This window comes from Carassius auratus, chromosome 4 (genome assembly GCF_003368295.1).
Source record: "Carassius auratus strain Wakin chromosome 4, ASM336829v1, whole genome shotgun sequence".
NCBI classification, from domain to species: domain Eukaryota; kingdom Metazoa; phylum Chordata; class Actinopteri; order Cypriniformes; family Cyprinidae; genus Carassius; species Carassius auratus.
The window spans coordinates 14,272,859-14,294,614 of NC_039246.1; the positions used below are offsets into that span (position 1 = coordinate 14,272,859).

Here is a 21,756-nt window from a genome sequence, read left to right on the forward strand (position 1 = left end):
TTTTGGTATTATTTTATTTAGTTTCAAAACAGTTTTTATGACTATTTTATTTTTTCAGTTCTCCGTTTTATTTTGAGTCATTTCTTTGTGCTCATCTTATTATCATTTTTTATTAGTATTACTAATAAGGTCTAATTTACTTTAATTTCAGTTTTAGTTTCAGTTCACTTTTTATTTGTTATTAATTTTCAGTAACTTATTTTAGTGCTTTAACTTAAACTTATAAATTAAATGCCAAGGCAACATTTCTAACATTCATTTTGTTATTTTTTTTTTTAAATCTTTTTATTTTAATTTGAACTAAATTCCAACATCAACAAAAAATGTTTTGGTTTTAGTTAATGCTAATAACCCTAAATCGAGATCTGCTCTAATGTCTAGCCCAAAGTATGAGCAATAATAGTAAAGACACCTTAAATACGTTTTTAATACAAATTAATTTGGTAAATTGTCAATTTTATTAAATTTTACTGTTCATACTGTTTTATTTTTTCCAATTATGATTATGCTTTTGTGCATTTATGCACCTTTTCAATTAGGATCACCTTCTCTGACTTCTGCCAAAATAAGGCGTCTTAGAAGACAACATAAGTTCCCGTCTTTCGTAATGTTCCTCTGCTCCTGTGAAGCCTTGAAATGTGATCCATGTCTTCAGCTGACTGAAAACGGAGCAGATAAAGCTGAACGACAGGATTCGGACACTGTTTACACACCGAACACAGACGATGAAGCTGGAGTGTGTTTGACCTGCTCTTCTCTCTCTCTGAACTCATTCATCTCTGTTGGGGAACACTGTTCGTATGCAAATGCTCTGAGCTCGGATAATGGCCTTCCATCTGTCATCACTCGAGCAAAACCTCCCGCTGAAGAGTGTGAGGCTGTTACAGTGATTGCAACACAATCAAGGCTGTTTCAGACCAATCAGAAACACCAAAAAGTTGGTGTAGAGAGTGTTTTTCGGCTGGTTGCCAGTTCAGTACATTGATATTTAGTTGCTAATGTGTTACGAGTGAAATTACTGCATTGCTTCTTTTTTTCTTTTTTTTTTGATTTAGGATAAGGTTCAGATCACTAACATTATAATCAGTAGGAACAGTGATGTTCGACTTAATGCAGAAGTGGCCGCCATGAAACTAGAAACGAGTTACAAGCAAAACTTTGATGCACAAAAAAAAACAAAAAAGAGCTAATAATCTGATTTTTAAACGTCAGAGAGCACATTCATTGGTCGTAGGAAGAATAGCATCGAGTGTGTCGTCACAGATGGAGGTTTGCGTGTGTTTCCTGACGTGTGCATCCACTTCTGATCCCGAGGAAACGAGGAGAGGCATGTTGTATCCAAGCAACAGCACGGTTGCCAGGTGACAGACACCGGTCCTGAGAGCAGAAGGGTGTGTTTCTGTCTTCGCTCACCTCTGTGTGTTTAAATAACCCACTGAAGTCTTATAATGAGATCCTCCCATGATGCTCTGCTCTGATCTGACTCAGCTCACATGTGCTGTCGAGTTTGACATCATTAATGATACAATTACTAGTTTCCAGACATATTTGTTTTCGTTTTTCAATGTACTGAAGCAGTCTCTCTCTCCGCAGACTTAAATGTTGCCGTTTTCTGAGCACATTTTCAATTAAAGTTTTGGACTGTGTGGCATTTAATACTAATGGTAACATTTGTTGGAATGATTAACACATTTTAAACTCTATAATTTATAGATATTAGCATATTTTCCACAGGACATAATGCATTACAAGTTTTCTGAAATTCACACAGATTTATTCCATTTCAATGAGAATGTATCTGTACTTCGGTTAAAGCCAGGTTCGAAGTTCTTGTTTGATTTTGTCGACTTAGAGTTTTTCGTTTCTTTTTTTTCACTCTGTAAAATAATTTGAATCATGTTTTTAAGGAGTTAAATGTTATTGGTATATATGAAGTGAATGATACATGAACAAACCTCAAAGTTAAAAACCTTCAGAATATAGATATATATATATATATATATATATATATATATATATATATATATATATATATATAAATAAGTTTTGGTGAATGTAAGTGGAGAAACAAAGTCAGGACGTAAAATATCCCCAAATTGACTAGTGTTGAAAATCTATTTTTAGTTATTATTAAAAGTCAGAAATATAGGCAAATGTAAACCATTCTTCTAAAACCCAATGAGACGCTTTGTGTTTGAGTCTGATGTGGAGTGTTGTACTGCCCTCTGGTGCTCAGTGCTGGAACTGCGCCATATGGGTTTCTTCATTGGAGAAAAGAGATCACTTTGCCCTAAGTAATTGGATGGATGACATGCAATATTTGTGCTTTGAAAAAATGTTGCCACACCACAGGAACCAAAAATTTTGGATTACATTAGCTTTAATTTCTATGCATCTGTAATGAATCATCAAAAAATAGAGAGAAGATGCCATAAGAGAAATGCCAAATTCATATTGATGTTTTTCAGAAAAATCTGCTGCTGCAAAAAAAAAAAGTTTTTCATATGCACAATATCTTTTAGCTGGATTTCAGTAGTACATCCATGACGTTATATAAATTATAAACCCTTTTTACATTTCTGTGTTTTTCTGAAGCGCAAATTGTCAATGTTTGGTAAACTTCTATAATCATGAACAGGGTTATTATAGTCAACTAAACCCTAAAAAGAAAAGAAAATTAAACATATACATTTTTATTTTTATTTCAGCTCGTTGCAAAGGCAACATTTCTTGATTTAGCTAAAATGACAAACTGAAATCATAACAAAGAATTAAACTATAAAGAAATATAAGAAAACTTGTCAAAATTACTTTAACTTAAACTATTTTGGAAACAATTTTTTAATTCAAAACTATTATAGTATCTTCTCAATAATAACACTGTGTGGGTGAACAGAAAGAAACGAGCACAAATTGAATTTGTTTTTAGAGGTTTCTGAAGTGAATCTTTCTAATGGAGACTTTAAGAAACAGACAGGAGTTTCATTTTGATTTTTAATGATTTTTTTGCCATGCTACAAAAATAGAGTTGGCACCGATGGCGGGGATGTAATGGTGTACATATCACAAAATACACAATATTCTGTCTTTTTTCAAAAAAATACCAACATTTTACTAAACTGATATCAATACCCAATATATCAAATGCAAATATCAAAACTAGTTTCAGTACAACGTCCATAATGGTGAAATACTCGCTTAGGAATGTAACCGCGCACACACACACACACACACACACACACACCTGAAAGATCCCAACAATCATTCAATTCCTCAGATTTGGCAAATGATCTTGATTTTTACACTTTTTTTTTTTTCTCTAAACCTACTAAGTGTTGTTTTGTACATGTGAATGTTCCTATATTTGCACACGCTCTCAAAAAGGTAGAGAGTAACATGATAATAATGCAACTTGAGCATACGATAGACTTTACAATAGAAACTTTACATAAAGCGGCTGTCTCGATCAGTCCGTCTGCTCATAAACAGATGTGTGTTTTGTTTGGAAACCCCTCTGAACATCGGAGCGATACAATCACATCTGGCGCTCGGCAAACATCCTCCAGCTCCTTCTGAAAGCATGTGAGGACCTGAATGTTTCTGTTATCCATCTTTACAACACTGATGTGTGTTTGTGAAACGTTAGAGTTTGACAGGGATGCACCGATTCAGTTCATCTGATACATGGCCAATATTATGAATATACACTGTAAAGAAGTTTTTTTTTGTAGTCGTAAAGGATAGAATATTAGAGTATGTTTAACAAACAAATACTATTTTAGGCTTTCTACTACAATTTCATGTTTAATTCACCATTTCTTTGTAATTCATTCTGAAATTTATACATTTTCAGAGTGAAAACTATTTTCTATTTTTGTTTCTATGCCAAGATTTTTAGTATAAACTATATATAACTATATATAACTATATATATATATATATATATATATATATATATATATATATATATATATATATATATATATATGTTTATACACCATTTTTTTTAGAGTATTTTTTTGTGTTAAAATTTTTTACTAAACTCAAAAAAAATTTCCTTAAAGATGCTTGTTGAAAGATTTTAAAAGAAACTTTTATTTCTTCGCCATTTTTTTTTTCAAGGAACCTCAAATTAAAGTATACTTTTCATGTAAAATTCGATTTCTTTCATTTGTAATAACACTATAGTTAAGAATATTTGCAACCTGTTATAGAAAAATAATTTTTAAACCATGTAGGCTACTTATTATTATTATTATTTTTATTTTTTTATTTTTTTTGGGGAAGTCTGTTTTATGTTGAGGGGAAAATAAGCCTGATTGTATCCTCTTCCAGTACTGGCTGATAATATTGTCCATTAGCAATACAGTCGGAGATGCACAGTGCATCATTAATATTTCTACACCTGAAAACCCTTGTAAAGCACCAAACGCTCATCAGATATCAGGCGTGTGAAAGAACAGAGCTGCTCTGAGACGTGTGTTTGGTCGACAGACGCTCCTCTGGGCTCACGCTAGCAGAAGGGCTGTGGAGGGAGAGCGAGCGTTTAAAGTGACGGCAGTGTACCATGTGATTCTAGAATACCGTAGTGAGCATCTTTTACTGCTCTCAAGTGCAAAATGAGTGACTTACATCGACGCAGTAACCACAAGAGTCTCGAACACTTCAAACATCACAGCATTGGTGAATGAGGTCAGCTGAACCATCGCAGTGTTTCCTCATCTGTACCTGTTTGACTTGACCATCCCAGACCTGCGCTTTCCCGCCACAGATAGTACATATACTTTATATACGAGCGAATCTCACAAAACGTGTCCCTTTAAGGTCATATTTCACCCTAAATAATAATTTTTAAAAAATATGAACATTTTCCATAACACAACTGAAGCTTCTTATTGTTTGAAAAACTTGAGATTGTAAAATGGACAGTTTTTGAAAATATTTTTTTTTTAATCACCAAGGCTGCATTAAAAAAAAAAACTGTAAAAACTGTAATATTATGAAATATTATTACTATTTGAAATAACTGTTTAATGTGTGAATATATGTTAAAAAGTATTTTATTTCTGTGATCAAAGCTGTATTTTCAGCATCATTCCTCCAGTCTTCAGTGTCACATGATCTTCAGAAATCATTTTAATATACTGATTTGCTGCTTTATTAACAGTGTTGAAAAACGTGTTGTGCTGCTCAATATTTTTGTGGAAACTGACATACTTCCACTAAGTTTGTAGTGGGTAAACAAATATATAGTACTAATAATAGTAATAATGCATTTACTTAGCAATGATGCATAACTTGCACTTTTTTATAATGTTAGCTAAATAATTAGATTTCAAATAAATGCTGTTCTTTTGAACTTTCTATTCATTATAGAATTGTGATAAACAAAATGTTTTACAGTTTCCACAAAGATATTAAGCAGCAAAAACACACTGATAATAACCGTGCAGCACATCAGTATATTTTCATGATTTCTGAAGATCATGTGACCCTGAAGACTGGAGGAATGATGCTGAAAATTCACCGCAATAAATTACATTTGAACAGATCTTCACACTTACTCAAAATTTTAATGTTATTTCAAAATTTTCCCTCTATTTTTGTTCAAATAAATGCAGCTTTGGTTTGCATGTATAAAACAGGCTTCATTTGGAATATAATGATGTATGTGTCTATATTCAGTAGTGAAATGTGACCAAGACGTGTTTTGGAGAGAGACACTGTGTTCTGGCTGCTCGGGTCACATGGGCAGGTCGGTACTGTTGTGTCGTGTTTTCCTGGATGTGCCATCGTCCCGCGGCTGGGCTTTCTGCAGACTGGACATGGCTGCGGTGCGCTCGATGTCGATGACGGCGTACAGCTCCGTCCGGCGCGTGGGGGTGGGCGGCAGGGGCGTGGAGGGCGTTTTGGGGGTGTGCGGCCCGCTGGAGTCTGACACTTTGTCCATCTCCACCTCGATGTAGTTGAGCTGGCCGAGCCTGCGGAGGTCGAAGTTGAATACGGTGGGCTGAGTGCTGTGGAGTTTGTGTGCGCTGAGCGGCACCGTGACATTCTCCGTGTTCACGTAGTTGTGATCGAGCGAGTGGAAGCCGTTCAGAGATGGAGATTTGAGTTCCTCCATGTCCTCGGCCTCGCTGTTGGGTTTGCGGGTCTCCCAGACGGGCGGCAGCGCCGGCAGGTTCTCGTAGTTGAGCAGCGCGGTCCGCCGCTGGGCTGAGTTGTTAGCGTTGTGGGCGTCCGGGAGTGGAACGGGAGGTCTGTTGCGTCTCGCTCCAGATCCTCCGTTATGAGTCTCATGCGGCGTCTCCTTGCGCTCGTCGCTGTCGTAGCCTGTGTCGCAGTCTGTGCCGCCGTTTACAGTTTTTGCAGGAGAAGCGGCGTTAGTGCTCGGGCCCACCGCTACGGTGTCCTGCTCGCCCGGCTCTTGCGGTCTCTCCTTGAGCAGCATCTGTCTCTGGACAGGCGTGGGGCCTAAAACAAACTTCACAGCCTCCAGCTCTAGAAGCACGTGTGGCTCCAGCTCATTGGGCGATGCTGGGGCTGCGCTCTCTGGATTGGACGTCCGGAGCTCTAGAGGGGCGTGGCCACCGACCCGAGAGCTCCGCTCCTCTTGTAGACCCGTCGTGTTGACATAAGTGTGCACCTGCACAGAAATAGATCATCAGATACAGAAAAGATTTTTAATTATTCTTATTAAATATGAGGAGCACTTGGCTGCACGAAATGATCCATTTATAAAGGACACAATAAAATAAATAACACTTCAATCAATCAATCAATCAATAAGAAATTCATATTATACTTAAAATGAAAAAATACTTAACTCGTGAAAAACACAAAGTAATACTCAATACTTACATATATAAAATATACAATAATTTATTTTAATATTATAAAATCTAAAACGATAGCAATTAAAATTATTAAATATTTATAATGTTTTATTATATTATATAACTAATGTAGGTAAGTGTGTGTGTTGCGTACCGTCTCGTCGTTGAGCAGCAGTGGGTGTGTGGACTCCTCCCCTACTGAGGGTAAACGGGTGCTGCCCACCGAAGGGTGACGGCTGGACGGCCGCGAGGAGGCGTCGCCGAATGATGGGTAGCGGCCGATCCCATTGGCTACCGTCGGGACCGAGTAACCAGGAGCTGCAGAGAGAGCAGTGGAGGGGTCAGTGAGACCCTCCAGTCTGAGCGTGTGTGTGTGTGTGTGTGTGTGTGTTATTACTGGTGGGAGTGTGAGGCGTCACTGGAAGCTCGGGCTCCAGCACCGGCTCCTCCACCACACTGATGCTGTTGTTGTGCATGATGTCCTGCAGCATGTTAAAGATCTCCTCTGCCCGCGCGCACTTGAACGCAAATATCCCTGAGAGGAGAAGAGTGAAGAATGAATGTGCATGACAAACATATCTGATAGCAAGGGTGTCAAAAAGTTCCAACTATAGTACAGAAATGTAAAAAATACATCCTAAAGACTTTTGATTGGCCACTGTGTTCTCGTGCTCAACAGATATGTCTGTGATTGGCTACAGTGATCATGGCTTGACACTCTTCATTGAGTGCGGCTCACACTGAAGCACACGTGAGCCTCTATCAGTGGATCTATCAGCAGATGCCCGATATATCTGCTCACCTTGCCCGGTTTGGCAGCGCCGGCCGCTCTCGAAGGAGAAGAGGTTGGAGTCGTAGCCATATCGCCGCAGGCAGAGGTAAGGCCACTTCACGGCGTCTCGTTTGCGCGTGTGCAGAATCAGCTCTTCCTCCGTCAACTCCATCACACCCGAGCCCAGCTCATTACCGTCATCATCCACGTTTATCACCTACACACACACACATACATCAGCATCTACACACCTCTGAACATATACATGGTTTGAATTTTTAAATATATATTTTTTTCAGACACATACACGACCAGTCAAATCTTTAGACTAAATTTGTTTTTTGATTCTACTTAAATGCCTTAATTTCTAAACGAGACAAGAGAGCGTGTGACACACAGACGGCATTAGATCGAAAGATGCTCACCTTGAATTTGTTGTGATGGTTGTCAGGGATGATCTCTTTATCGGGACAGCTACAGCAGCTCCCCATGGTGCCTTTAACACACCATCGGACCCCTGCACAAAAGATATGAGGGACAACAATATGGAAAGAGAAACATGAGATGGGGAAGTACAGGGGGAGAGAGTAACACTTCAGAAACATCAGACAGCTGTGTGTCTGTTTAGAGATTGATATCATCTCAAAGCCCTAAAGGTGTCCTGTTTCTGTAGACGTGTGTTTGCTCTGATGGTCCAGCAGAGAGCGCTGCAGTGCTCACCTACATCTGCTCCTCTGGACACACACCGGCGTCACAGATCCACATCACACCTCCAGCGGGACAGAGAGCCACTTCCTGTGGACCAAAACACACAGAACAAACTTAGAGACTCATTTTGTTGCACATTTTAAACCACATGTTTCTACTCAATAGATAAGAGAAATTAGATATATATAACTTCAAGAAATAAATATAACTATTTTATATTAAATAGATATAAATATACATAAATACATATAATTATTCTATTTTAAATGCATATGCATCCAGTAAATAAATATATAATTCCAAATATTATTTATATTTATCATCACTTATTTTAAGTAAATATTGTTAAATATATATATATGTGTGTGTGTGTGTGTGTGTGTGTGTGTGTGTAGGTCAGAGATGCAAACACTAGGTATTAAGTTCAGGAAACACAAACACACACAAAAAGATTTCATAAAAAAAAAAAAAAAAAAAAAAAAATTTAAGAGACTGAAAAAATATCAGAGTACATTTACAATAAAATACCATTTTTGCTGTTCCCTTGCAATTATTTGTAAAATTTACTAGCTATTCCTGACTGAATACTGTTTAAAGTAAACCCAATTTTTCCCCTAGTGTAGATGATTTAAATCCAGCATATGCAAAGACTGGATTCTGACTCGAGTCCCACAGCCGCCCTGCGCACGTTCATAATTCATGCACACATTTACATGAACATCTCCAGAAAAAAGGCCAGAACGTCCCATAGCGGCTGCTTGTTTTTGACATTTTTGCTGGTTTAAACAAAAGGATGTTTGTGGTGTTGTGCATCTGATCCTTCTGTGATCAGTAACATTAGTCTGTGGTTCAGAGGTCGAGCACTCACTCCAGCTACACATCAAATGATAGGGAAGTGCAAATCTAATCTGTCATAACTGTATAATTAAGCTCACATGGTTCATCCGATGCATTTCTTGGGAGGTTTTCATTTATGAAATGTCGTTGCATTCAAAAACTGCTGGACTAAATGCATTGGCATCTTTAAAAAACACCTAAAAAGCCATAATCAGTGATGAAAAATAATTGCCCTGATATACCAAAACTTCTAGCATCCCTTTAAAAGTAAATGATTAGGATAAAAAATAACAAAAAGCCTGTTGTGGCTCAACCTTTCTTTTAAATAGCAGCAAAAAAGGCAACAGATGATGTTAAATATGAATCTGCAGCTCAGTTCATTATGGCCCCTCATGAGGATGAAACGTGAATAATTCATGAGCTCCAGTAAAGCTGCTCTAGTTTACAGCTCATCTTCCTGCAGGAAACAAACGCTCGATCGCTCAGATATCAGACGTTACACATGCTAAAAATGATTTCCTACATCACACTCGAGTCTGGACAGCATGTTACACCATCACTCCTCTTTTATGTGATGATCAACGCTTCGTTTGTCTTATAGATTTCATGAGTGTAGGATGTAGGGTGCAGCAATTTCACAGGAAATGTGTCCCACCTGTGCAGGTATGAGGAGGTCATGTGACCACGCCCACATCCTGCTCACATTCCCCATCAGCTTAACCTCCATCAACCAGAATAACTTTTAAAAACCTTTCAGTCAATAAAATTCATTCAAAGCTATTAGAAAACGAAGCACACAAGTTGTATGAAATACTTTCATAATGGTACATTTCAGAAAATATATTTTAAATATATAACATATATAAACACACACACACTCCAAAAAAGTTTATTTTATATATTATGTTATCTATTATTAAATACTAAATTAAGTTATTAAATACTATTACTACATTTATACATTTTACTACATATATATATATATATATATATATATATATATAAAATTTTATAAATATTTCAAACTATTTTAGTAAAATTTAGTGTGCGTGAATGTTTGTCTTTTTAAAAAATGTCTTTTTAAATGTTATAAATATTTCAAACATATACACATATTTGAAATATAATTATTTATGTTTAATATTTATTTATTACTGTTTATTATTAAATACATGCATATGTATGCATTTTGAAAAATCTAGAAATAATATAAAATATTAAATCAGGATACAACTGAGCTCAGGATATATTTAATAACAATTAATTTAATAAAGTAATTGTAGTGAATGAGCAGCTCATGATGTTCGAAAATTAAGAAATGAAGACAAAAAACATTATTGTAATTTTTTTTATATTGTAATATTTTTCTTATTTTTCTTTAATACACAATTATTTTACAATGAAATATCAAAATAGAAATAATATCTTAATTTTAATATTTTTATTGGAGAATATTTACAAAGCCAATATTTAAGTCTTTATACATCAACATTTAATTCATCGAGTGTGTTATTGGCCATTACTTTGTAATTGTTTGTGTAATTTACTAGCAATTCCAGTTCAGGTTAGATTGATACAAGTTAACGAATTCAACTCAAAACACCCAGGATAAAACTCAGAGCGTCATCTCAGCCGGATTAACAGCGATCAGTCAGCAGCTTGCAGAGATTCACTCATTCCTAATGCATGTTTAGGCAATTATCACCCCACGCAATGAGGATAGTCATGACGAGCCTGCAATACCCCGCTAAACCACGAGCCTGAGTCATATTACAGCAGCAATCTCAGCTTTGAGAGGTCGTTATCACAGCCCTAACTGTACCGCTCTGGGGGTGAATGCAGGGAGGATCACACAGTGGAAAATGTCTCTCTCACTGCATGTAATTTAAACTAAGCACAACTAAAGCATACACTCTTATGCCATGATACTAAATCGGCATATTAATGCAGATGTTCATCATCTGTTAAATCAAATCATAATCATTTGGTTTCAATAAGAACACTTATTTATATCAAGTAATACTTTGAGCATAAAAACCTAAATCAGTTATTATAAGAGATGCTCGATTAATTGAAAAAAAGGGTTATTTATTTTGAAGTAAATATTTGCGCTGCATGTTTCAGAATGAAGCGCTGTTGTTTTTCACACGAGCAGCTCATTATGTTTTTTCTTTAAAATTAAACGATCATTATTATAATTTTTTCTTAAATACTCCGTTTTCTATTTAAGTGAAACATGACAATATAAATATTTTAGTTTTGAATTTTCATTTAGTACTTAATTATAAATTTTTCTTTTTTTATTATTAAATTAATATTTGCACTACATGAGCTGCTCATGATGTTTGAAATTAAGACCAAAGATATTAGTATTGTAATATGTTTAATTTTTTAAAATTTATATTGTAGTATATTTCTTGTTCTTTAATATTCAATTATCTTACAGTGAAGCAACACAATATAACTTCTTATTTTAATATTTTTTAAGGTAAGCAGTAATAGCAGTAATGATAACAATAATATTAACAGTAAAATAATAAATTATAATATAAAAATAAACATAAATAATAATAATAAATAAAAAAATTATATTTTTTGAGTACAAAATGTAAGACCAAATGGTCTACCCCTACAAATAAGCAAACTGGGGATTATTTTTAATTTTGAATTGCAATTAAAAATGTTTCCCTTAAATCGTACATTAACGTTTTAAGACCGAGCAAGAAAAGCGGGCACATTTAGCGTGAAGGGCAAGGGGTCATGAGACATACATACTACATAGTCGACAAGATGGACGACGAGTCAAACACTTTCACTAAAAACACAGGGGAAGTGCTGCGGGTAAGATTGCTCTCCTCTGACTTCATCACCCTCAAACACACACACACACACACCCTTCACTCGTGTGTGTGTGTGTGTGTTGAAAGCGTGAGATGACTGAAGCCACTGTGTCTCTCCCCCGCACAATGTTCACATTCCACGGGGCACAGGGTGTGGAAACTGAGGTAGATTTTTTCGTCCGCAAAATTGCCTTTCTATCTGTCTGTGTTGATCTGGGACTCACCCACTCCTCCTGCACTGCTGCTGCAGAGGCTTGTCACACATTGGCCAATCTGTGACTCACTGCCTTTGCATTCTGGGAACGGTGTGGGGTCACTGGAGCACTCAAGTCTTATTCTGCATTCGTAAAGTATTCTAATAGTATAAACAGCGTGCTGGAAAGAATGAGTCAGGAGAAGCTCTTAACCAGCACGTTAGAGCTCGTATTAACAGCCGTGTGAAGCCGTCGCACGCAGTCTGCTTCTGCATCTTGCCAATTTACTCGTTACTCGCGGTCCATTGCTTAAATTGATACGTACAGCTCTGACAGGTAACTGAACTGTAGCTTCTTTATTATTTACAGCTTCACAAATTCCAGTGTAACTACATCTATTTATATCTGCTGAATAAATAAAAGGGCATTCAGAAGAAAAAAATGAGGCTACACAACTATTCGGCAGACAAAAAACTTTTTGTCTAGGCCACATATGCCGCTTTCCAGGGTGTTGCTATCTGGTTCAAAGTTATTCTGAGTGGTTTTCACCATGTCTTGATTGAAATCATGATGTGGCTTAGTGCAAAGGCTGTAATCAAATCACAAAGGCTGTGATTGAATTAAATAAATGTATAGACTGCATGTGGCTCAGTGTTCATTTACACATGAGCGTCTCGGTTCGCAGTAAATGCTACTTCACACAAGCTTCCCAAATGTGTAATTAGAAGCGTTAATAAACCGGCTGTCGTCAACAACAGAAAATCTTTAAGGACTCTGTGATGTTTTAATTTTCATTTTATTTTTCAAAATAAAAGCTCCATGGTGAGACATAATTACATAATCTGGAGACCTAAACATAAATAAATAATCAAATATTTGGTCTCAATCAATTAACAAATATTATGAATATTAGTCATTAATATATAATCCCAATTTTTCTCCCAAATCGTGAAGCCCTACTTTAAACACTCTAGATCAGTATTACATTTACATTGTATATTTGGCAGATACATTTATCCAAAGCAACTTTGCATTCAAGATATGCATTTTATCAGTCCATGCATTCCCTGGGAATCGAACCCATGACTGTAGTGTTGCTAGCGCGGCGCTAGGAATGCATTAGCATGGCGCAGGGATGTGCTGTAAGAGTCATGAGTGCAGGATTAGTATGAACTAACCCCACACCCCTGAACATGCATTCCAGCCCTGGGAAAAACACATGGCAGATTGAAATACACATACACTCCTTCCCTTCATACTGGAATGTAAACAGCATTTAACACTGGCTTTCTTGGGCTTTCTGGTTTGGAAAAATAGGATGCAGAAATGCATGCTTGCTTTAAAGCGTCTATTCCCGAAGAAGAGCTATAGATATGACAGACAACTCGTCTCCAACTGGCAAAGAATAAGTGCCACGGGCGCACCCACTCATTAGGATAGAGATTTATTTCTACTTTAATGGCTCTGACAGCAAAACCGTCCAGACAGGCAACACAATCTGAGAGGAAAAGGGATGTAGCTCTTGCTCAAAACACAGGAGAATAAATCAGATCTATTGATCACAGACTCAGAAATGTGATACACGACATTCTAATAGAGCCCGACCGATATGGGTTTTTTGGGGGCCAACAGCGATACCGATATTAGGGATACATTTATTTTATTTATTTATATATATTTTTAAAGGCCGATATCGATATATTGGCCGATATCCTTTGCGTATATTATATTTGTTCAACGGATCTCAAATCAGCAGTTTTCATTCACTTCAGACATAACTGACTGCGTTTACCTGAATTATTTTTGAGATGGGTATTTAGTCATAATTTTATGAGCATGTGTCTGGGATTCAGTCCGGTGTTCACGCGCCATCTGAAACGCGTGTGCGACTGTGCGCCTAGAGAACTGCGCACGAGTAACGAAGTTGCCTTTTATCTCTGGAAATGTTTAATGTTCGCTTGTGTGTGAACTATATATACATACAAATATGAACAAATGATTACTCATGAAAATGAAACTTATACTCTATTATGGTTAAATTTTGCAATTAATCCGTGGATCACATGCGTGCCGAAATGTGGGGCTTGGATCTGTACCACGATCCGTTTAACCACTAATATATTATAGTAGTATATTATATAGAGGTGCTCCGATCACGATCGGCCGATCGTTAATGCGCATCTCGTCAGTAAAGCCGGTTATCTAATCAGCGGTTAATTACATCAGGTGCGTGATTTCACATAGAGCAGCTGTTACTACACAGAGCCGTTGTTAACTGAGAAGATGCGCCAAAAAACGCTGAAAATGAAGTGGATTTGCGCATCTTCTCTATTAACAACGGTTCTGTGTAGTAACAGATGCTCTATGTGAAATCACGCACCTGATGGAATTAACCGCTGATTAGAAAACCGGCTTTACTGACGAGATGCGCATTAACGATCGGCCGATCGTGATCGGAGCACCTCTAATATTATAGACACTTTTTCCCATTCGTGTACAAACATTTGACCGGTACTATATATAGAATACAGTATATAAATAAACAATATATACATACTTTTCTTATTTTAACCAACGCTATTCTTTTTTTTTAAATCGATGCAGAGGTAGTCTCATTCGAAAGAAGACCTCTAGACGTACACTATGATTGTGTTCCAGATGGTTCCTTGATAATTGAAAAATGCCAAATATTGGCCGATATATCGGCACTGGCAATGGTACTACAAGAGTCCAATCTAAATGTATTATTTTGGTGCAAATTAACATTTAACTTGCTAGAAGGCAGTCAGTTTGACAGATTACAACATGAACGTGTGCTCAACCTCAAAAGCATCAATGGATTTATGCAATATATAAAAGAAAACACAACCCCCAACAACACTGAATGTGAGTTACACAACCCATCTGCAATAGTTAAAGCAGCCGAGGCATACTAAACCAACATGACTTTTTCCTGTTAAAAAAATCTGCAGTTGTGCTGTTAGTTAGTGTGTGTAAGAGCAGCTGTGAGTGTGTGTGGGATGGGTGGGAGGTAGAGAGCTTTTCACCAGTGTGTACACTTATATTGTGCTCTTCTGGCATACGATACGAGCGAGAGCGGGAGAGAGAGAGAGTGTGTGAGTTCTTCCTCGCACGACCCGGTCAACCTGGTGAACCAGAGCTCCCAGTATGGCCAGCTGGTGAACGCTGAGCGACTCGCACACTTCAAACCAGCGCCAGAGTTTACTTTAACTCCCACCAGAAACACAGAGGAAGAGAGACGGCGTGTCAGAGCGGGGGAGGAATGTAGAAGATTATTTTTTAACTCTCAAAAACAGGAGTGTAAACGGACACACTACTACTAGGCAGACATATTTACAATATCTGAGTATTCAGAATGGTTCATGTATATAATTTCTTGTATATACTTTATGCTGATAAATAAAAAGGTTTTATATATAAAAATTATTACTAGAAATTAGTGCTGGGCGATATATATATATATATCTTGATATTGTCAAAAGTTGTACTTGTTCGATATATATCTCTATATGTTTGCATTTAAATAAAAAAATAACTTACTGGTTTTTATTAAATGAACACATGTATATGTAACTGAAGTAGTGCAAAACATGTACTGAAAGTGCATTCTTTCAGCTTTTTTAGTGCATGCAATTCACAATTTATACTGTGATGATCTGATCATCTGCACATGTTTGCCCAATTCCTTAAAATAAGCAATAGACCAGTAGGAAAATGTATCTATGTAACAGCGAAGATCTGATTCTGGGATTTTAAATCTTGAAATCTGGCAACCGCAAAGTAGAGGTGTGTACAGCAGTACGCAATAACACTTTCTGTTTTTGGACATTCGGTGAGTTCTTTTGGGAAAATATGCTTTAATTTGAAATATACGATATTCAAGTCAAAATTATTGCGATATCATCACTAATTTTTTATATATCGCTCAGCCCTACTAGAAATTAAATTGTGTTCCATTAAAAATCAGTGTTAATGGAAAAATAACAATTCTAACAAATGTGTGTTTTATTTAAGCTAGTTTCAGCTATCATTTCTCACTTTCTTTTAGTTTATCTCCAAGTATTTAAAAAATAATTAGGTCATATTAAAAAACAGTAATAATAACAACAGTAAATCAAATATAATAATAATAACTAACAATGCAAGACATCCCATCTCCTTTATTGTAATAATGTTACAAAAACAATTTCAGGTCATATTTCAGCCTAAAATAAAATTAAATGAAATATAAAATAAACTGTGCATTAAAAATAACCTTATATTAAGATTAGTTAATTTAGTTTAGGTTTGTTGCATGCGAGATTCATCCTGTAAACAGTGTTAATAAATCTTCCGTATTTTTCGGACTATATGTCGCACCTGAGTATACGTCGCAGCAGTCCAAAAATACGTCATGATGAGGAAAAAAACATACAAGTCGCATTTATTTAGAACCAAAAACCAAGAGAAGACATTACCATCTACAGCCGCGAGAGGGCTGGAGACGGTAATGTTTTCTATTGGTTCATGTCTCTCAGTTAATGTCAAATTAATTTTGATAAATAAGTCGCACCTTACTATAAGTCACAGGACCAGCCAAACTATGAAAAAAAGTGCGACTTATAGTCCGGGAAATATGGCAATATTTTTAAAAAGTTCAACCGAGCAAAAAAACTTTATTTGTTGCATCCTGACACAAAAAAAATTATTTGTGCACTGCAGTAGTGAGAATGTGGGTAAAAAAAAACAAGAAGTCTTTATGCAAAACAACATTCCTTATCACTTTGGGGAGAAGTATTTTTTACATTTCATCCTGTAAACAGACTAAATAAATGTAATAAAGGCCTTAAATATGGCTACTGTATGATGTGTTCCTGTGCCTCAGTGGTAGAGCAAAAGGTTGTGGGTTCAATTCTGAGGGAACACAAATTACATAAATTAAATTAAAAAATAAATAAAAATGTATAGCCTGAATGCACTTGTAAGTCGCTTTGGATAAAAGTGTGTGCTAAATGCATAAGTGTAAATATAATGATGAAAAGGTGGAGCCTCCAGTGAAACTCTGAAATAGTGGCTATGAGCTCTTCACATAGCAAACAAGCTTAAGCTTGTGTGGGAGGCGCAAGATCAGAAAGAGAGCGGCCGACCTCACTGCGTGATCCTTCTCAACAAAGGACAAGAGAACAGGGAGGAGATAGAGAAAGTCCATCTGAAATACAGAAATCAAGCACAGGTCAGCTGAGTCAGTGAGGACACAGAGGCCGGCCGATGACCCGGGAGAGTAAAGCCTGAGAGTCCAGCGGCGGATCTTAAACTCCCACTCTGTCATTCCTTAAAGAGGTAGTTCACCCAAAAGTCAACATTCGCTCAAATCGGAGTCGATAAATCTGGGTAACTTTGAAGAAGTTTTAAAGAACCCCAGACTACACAGACCCCATTGATTTCTATTTTGCTAAATAATATTAAGTATAAAAAACTGAAATAAAGTACAAATAAAAAAATACTATATTTCAGCTTTCAGCTATTTTTTTTAACTAAAATTAAAACCATTAAAAATAAATCCTTACTTGAAACAAAATATTAAAGGTCTTTAATCTTATATTATAAACATTTCAGTTATTTGCCAATGCAACATTTGTCATTTTCATTTAGTTTAACTTGAAGTACTAAAATAGCTAAAGCAAAAATAATTTAAAAATAAATAATTTTAAATAAACTTTAAAAAAAGATAAAAGACACAAAGTTACTAAAACTTTCAGTATGATCAAAGTGAAAACAATAAAAAAATAGTAACAGTAATAAATTAAATAGCATGTAATATATTACATTTAAATAAAAAAAATGTATGCATTTAGCAGATGCTTTTATCCAAAGCGACTTGCATCCATTCAGGCTATCAATTTTTACCTATCATGTGATCCCGGGGAATTGAACCCCCAACCTTGCGCTTAATAGTGCAATGTTCTACCAACTGAGTTATATAAAGCAGTAATAAATAATACTAACATGGCAATTGTCAGCATCAATAATAAAAAAAAAAAACAAATTTTTGAGTATAAAACTCTTAGAAGGAGCTCAGATGTGCTCCTCAAACAAAGACGAGGTACTTTTTGGATAAAAATCACAAACTCAAATCAAACTGAAGGCTAAATGCTGAATAGTTCTGGTTGTCCATCGCGTCACTGAATGATTCTGATGATGATTCAGCTCAATTCTTCCATCATGGTTATTATGATGGAGGAATGAAAAAAAAATGCAGAGCTGTTGTGAGTGTTTTCATAAGAGCAGCAAAGCCATTTTATCGAGCCTCTGAAAAGAACTGGACGGCCTTCAGAACTTTTGCTCTATTATCTGCAATTCAACACGGCCTCAAATCAACACATTTCACATTACAGAGCGGGGAAAAAAACTTTCTGCAATTAAACGAGCAAGAACTCGATTAACAGATGATAAAACATGAAGAGAGAGCAACAACATTACATTCTGAATTTGAAGTTCACCCAAAATTGAACATTTGCTAAAACATTTACTCACTCTCAGGCCATCCAACATGAGGATTCATTTTTGTTTCTTTATCAGATTTGGAGAAATGTAGCATTCCATCACTTGCTCAACAATGGATCCTCTGCAGTGAATGGGTGCCGTCAGAATGAGAGTCCAGACAGCTGATAAAAACATCACAAAACCTCCACACCACTCCAGTCCATCAGTAAACATTTTGAGAAGACTGTTGCATATAACTAAACTAATGTTTCCTCCAATGCCACAAAATGTAACTTTAATATAATTATAGTAAACAAGCCTGGTAATAATGTTCCCCTCCAGTGAAAAGTCAAGCCCTTGTTGTCTCTCACAACAAAATCCGCCACATATTTGTTAAGAGCTGTTTTTGGTTGTAAACGGTGCCGGATCTGTGCAGATTTCTCTCCTGATTTTATGGACAGAAGACTTGTTTGACCTTAAAAAAACATCTTAATGATGGATTAGTCCCTTATAAATATGCAGCTTTTGGATTCACAAGTTATGAACTAATAGATTGGAGTGGTTTGGATTACTTGTGGATTATTGTGATGTTTTTATCAGCTGTTTGGACTATTATTCTGACGGCACCCCTTGGTGAGCAAGTGAAGTAATGCTTACTTTCCTTAAATCTTTTTTAGTTGAAGATATATATAGTCACCTTGCTTTCATTTTGGGTGAGCTATTCATTTAAATGCTTCTTTGTAACTGATTTTGAAATCTACTAGCAATTTCTAAGTGAAAAGTGATTCTGCAACATTCATTTTCAGTGCGTTTAAAATAACAGAAACCCAACAACTGGAACAAGCCCTAAAGTTTTAAATGCACAAAGGAATGCAACTTAACACAATATGAGCACACCAAACTACATGACGTTGGTGTAAGTGTATACTTATATTAATGCAGACAACTTAATGCATTCAAAGCATCTTTTCGCTGATAAGAGTATACATGGCACAAAGTGCGTCAGAGAAACCGTCAAATGCAATTGCACGGGAAATCACAAAGGCAGCTCTGAGTCACTGGGCAAACAGGAGAAACACAGTCACCCTGTCGGCACACACACAGATTTGAGGGAGCATGTGTGTAAACAGACCTGTCTTTACTCTGCTTTTTCCACCTGGATCCTGACATTCATCAGCACGAGGCAGCATTAGTGCCTTCTGCCAAAGCTTTATCCTATGGGTGGTGATGCTCTCGGTCATCACACTCACAGCTCCTTCACTTTGTGCAATCACGACTCCGTCTACTGCCTTGATTCAGGTGTGGTGACCTACAGTACACCACACCCATTAGAAAAAAGCCTGATGTGTCCTCCGTTGAGAGGAATATCTCCGATTCTGAACTTCAAAGTGAATCGATACCTACTCCTACACATGCATGGGTCAACTCTATCGCCAAAATAACCCACAAGACAAGGGGAATCTGCTGCTGAATCTGTTCAACATTCAGTCACACACAAAAAGTGAAGGAGACACACAAGCGCTGCATCACTGCTGCCCGCTGCTTCCCAGAAACGACACATTATCAGGTTTCAGGAGAGGATCTGGGAAACACACAAGCCTCCAGGAGCTCAGAGGATCAATGCTGCTGATGAGCGTCATCAATCACGCCATGTTAGTTATGATATGTGCTGTATGTACAGTCAAATTAAGCATGAACTGCCTTGTTTACATAACCAAAATATTGATAAAATGTGAGTAAAAGATACAAAGGGCAGTAAATGTGAATGGATGGACTCGGTTAAGCTGTGCCAGTGATCATAATCAGGTTTATTCATTAATAATTATACTCTTGAGGACCGTCTGAAAGTCAAACTAGGGAATCATACGTTTTATTTAAAAAAAACAAAAATCTGAAATGCCACAAAATGTAACTTTAATATAATTATAGTTAACAAGCCTGGTAAACCAATCCATTGGACCAGTACTATTTGACATACAATCATATTTCATATTATAATTAAATGTTTTATATTCACACAGCATTAAATCCTCATCACTTATCAGGATAAATACACAAACTAATTTAACTTTACCTGTGAAATACTGTTTACTGTGCTTATATGAACGAAGACATCAGAGATTTGTAAGCTTTTATCAGGATGTTTTTATAGACTATATTTTAACTGAACATACACACACACACACACTCACATCAAAGATGTCACTATTACGTCAGAGGGAAAATAACTTTTAAACTCCGTGTTTGAACCACATTAACATACCAAGCAAAGAAAATATGACAATTAATGAGACCTAAAGTCTTCGTTGATTTGGATTCTGTAATAGTTTGCGAAGCTGCTATGCTAATTGCCTAGCCAGCTAACAACTAACCACAGCAGAAGATATTTGATTTATGAAATATGAGGTAAATTAGTACTTACTATAGTCATATCTCCACTGGCTGAGTTTAATAAGTGGTTAATTGTGCAGATGAGCGCAGTAAATGAGTGTTTTTCCAGTCAGATGTGTGAAATCTCTTCGCGGGACTCATCGCTCTCGAACTCCCTCAGACACCAAAAACAGCCAAACTTTTCCATCTATCCATGTCTCGCAGTCCAGAAACCGGGCGGAAAGCTGGGAAAACGCTTTGAAATGATATTCCAACGCTGATTGTGAAGTCTGAGCAGTTTTCGCAGCGCTTTCTATGGGGATAAACTTGGTATTTTGTAGGAGCAGCAGAAGAAAGTCAAGGCGCTCGAGAAGAATCAGTGTAAGCTCGCGCAGCTCCGCTCTCACTCTCCTCAGGCCCGAGAGAGAGAGAGAAACAGAGAGAGCGAGCTGCCCATTACTACTGCATCCGGGTCACGTGTGTATACTGTATGTGTATGAAACACTACAAACATACCGCTTAAAACTTTTCAAATGAGGAATGTAGAGGATTTAAAGAAATTCCTACTGTAAATATTGTTATGTGCCCGGAAAAATAAAAATAAACGTAATTGCCAAATACTAAAGCCAAGTAAATTGTTTTAATTTTATAAAGGTATCCTGAAATTCTCTATATATGTTTTTGCATCCAAATAAATAAATAAATATTTTTTTTAT

The 21,756-nt window shown here is 36.5% G+C and overlaps 1 protein-coding gene across 1 annotated transcript; it reads right to left on the minus strand.

The window, feature by feature from the left end:
* Positions 1–5,107: 5,107 nt before the first annotated feature.
* frs2a (fibroblast growth factor receptor substrate 2a) lies at positions 5,108–21,485 on the minus strand. The gene is made up of 7 exons (XM_026228405.1): positions 21,093–21,485; positions 8,329–8,403; positions 8,034–8,125; positions 7,639–7,825; positions 7,234–7,371; positions 6,991–7,154; positions 5,108–6,646 (listed from the first exon to the last, which is right to left on the minus strand). Exons 3-7 carry the CDS (start codon positions 8,097–8,099, stop codon positions 5,744–5,746), a joined length of 1,458 nt encoding a protein of 485 aa, XP_026084190.1. The 5' UTR covers positions 8,100–8,125; positions 8,329–8,403; positions 21,093–21,485; the 3' UTR covers positions 5,108–5,743.
* Positions 21,486–21,756: the final 271 nt, after the last annotated feature.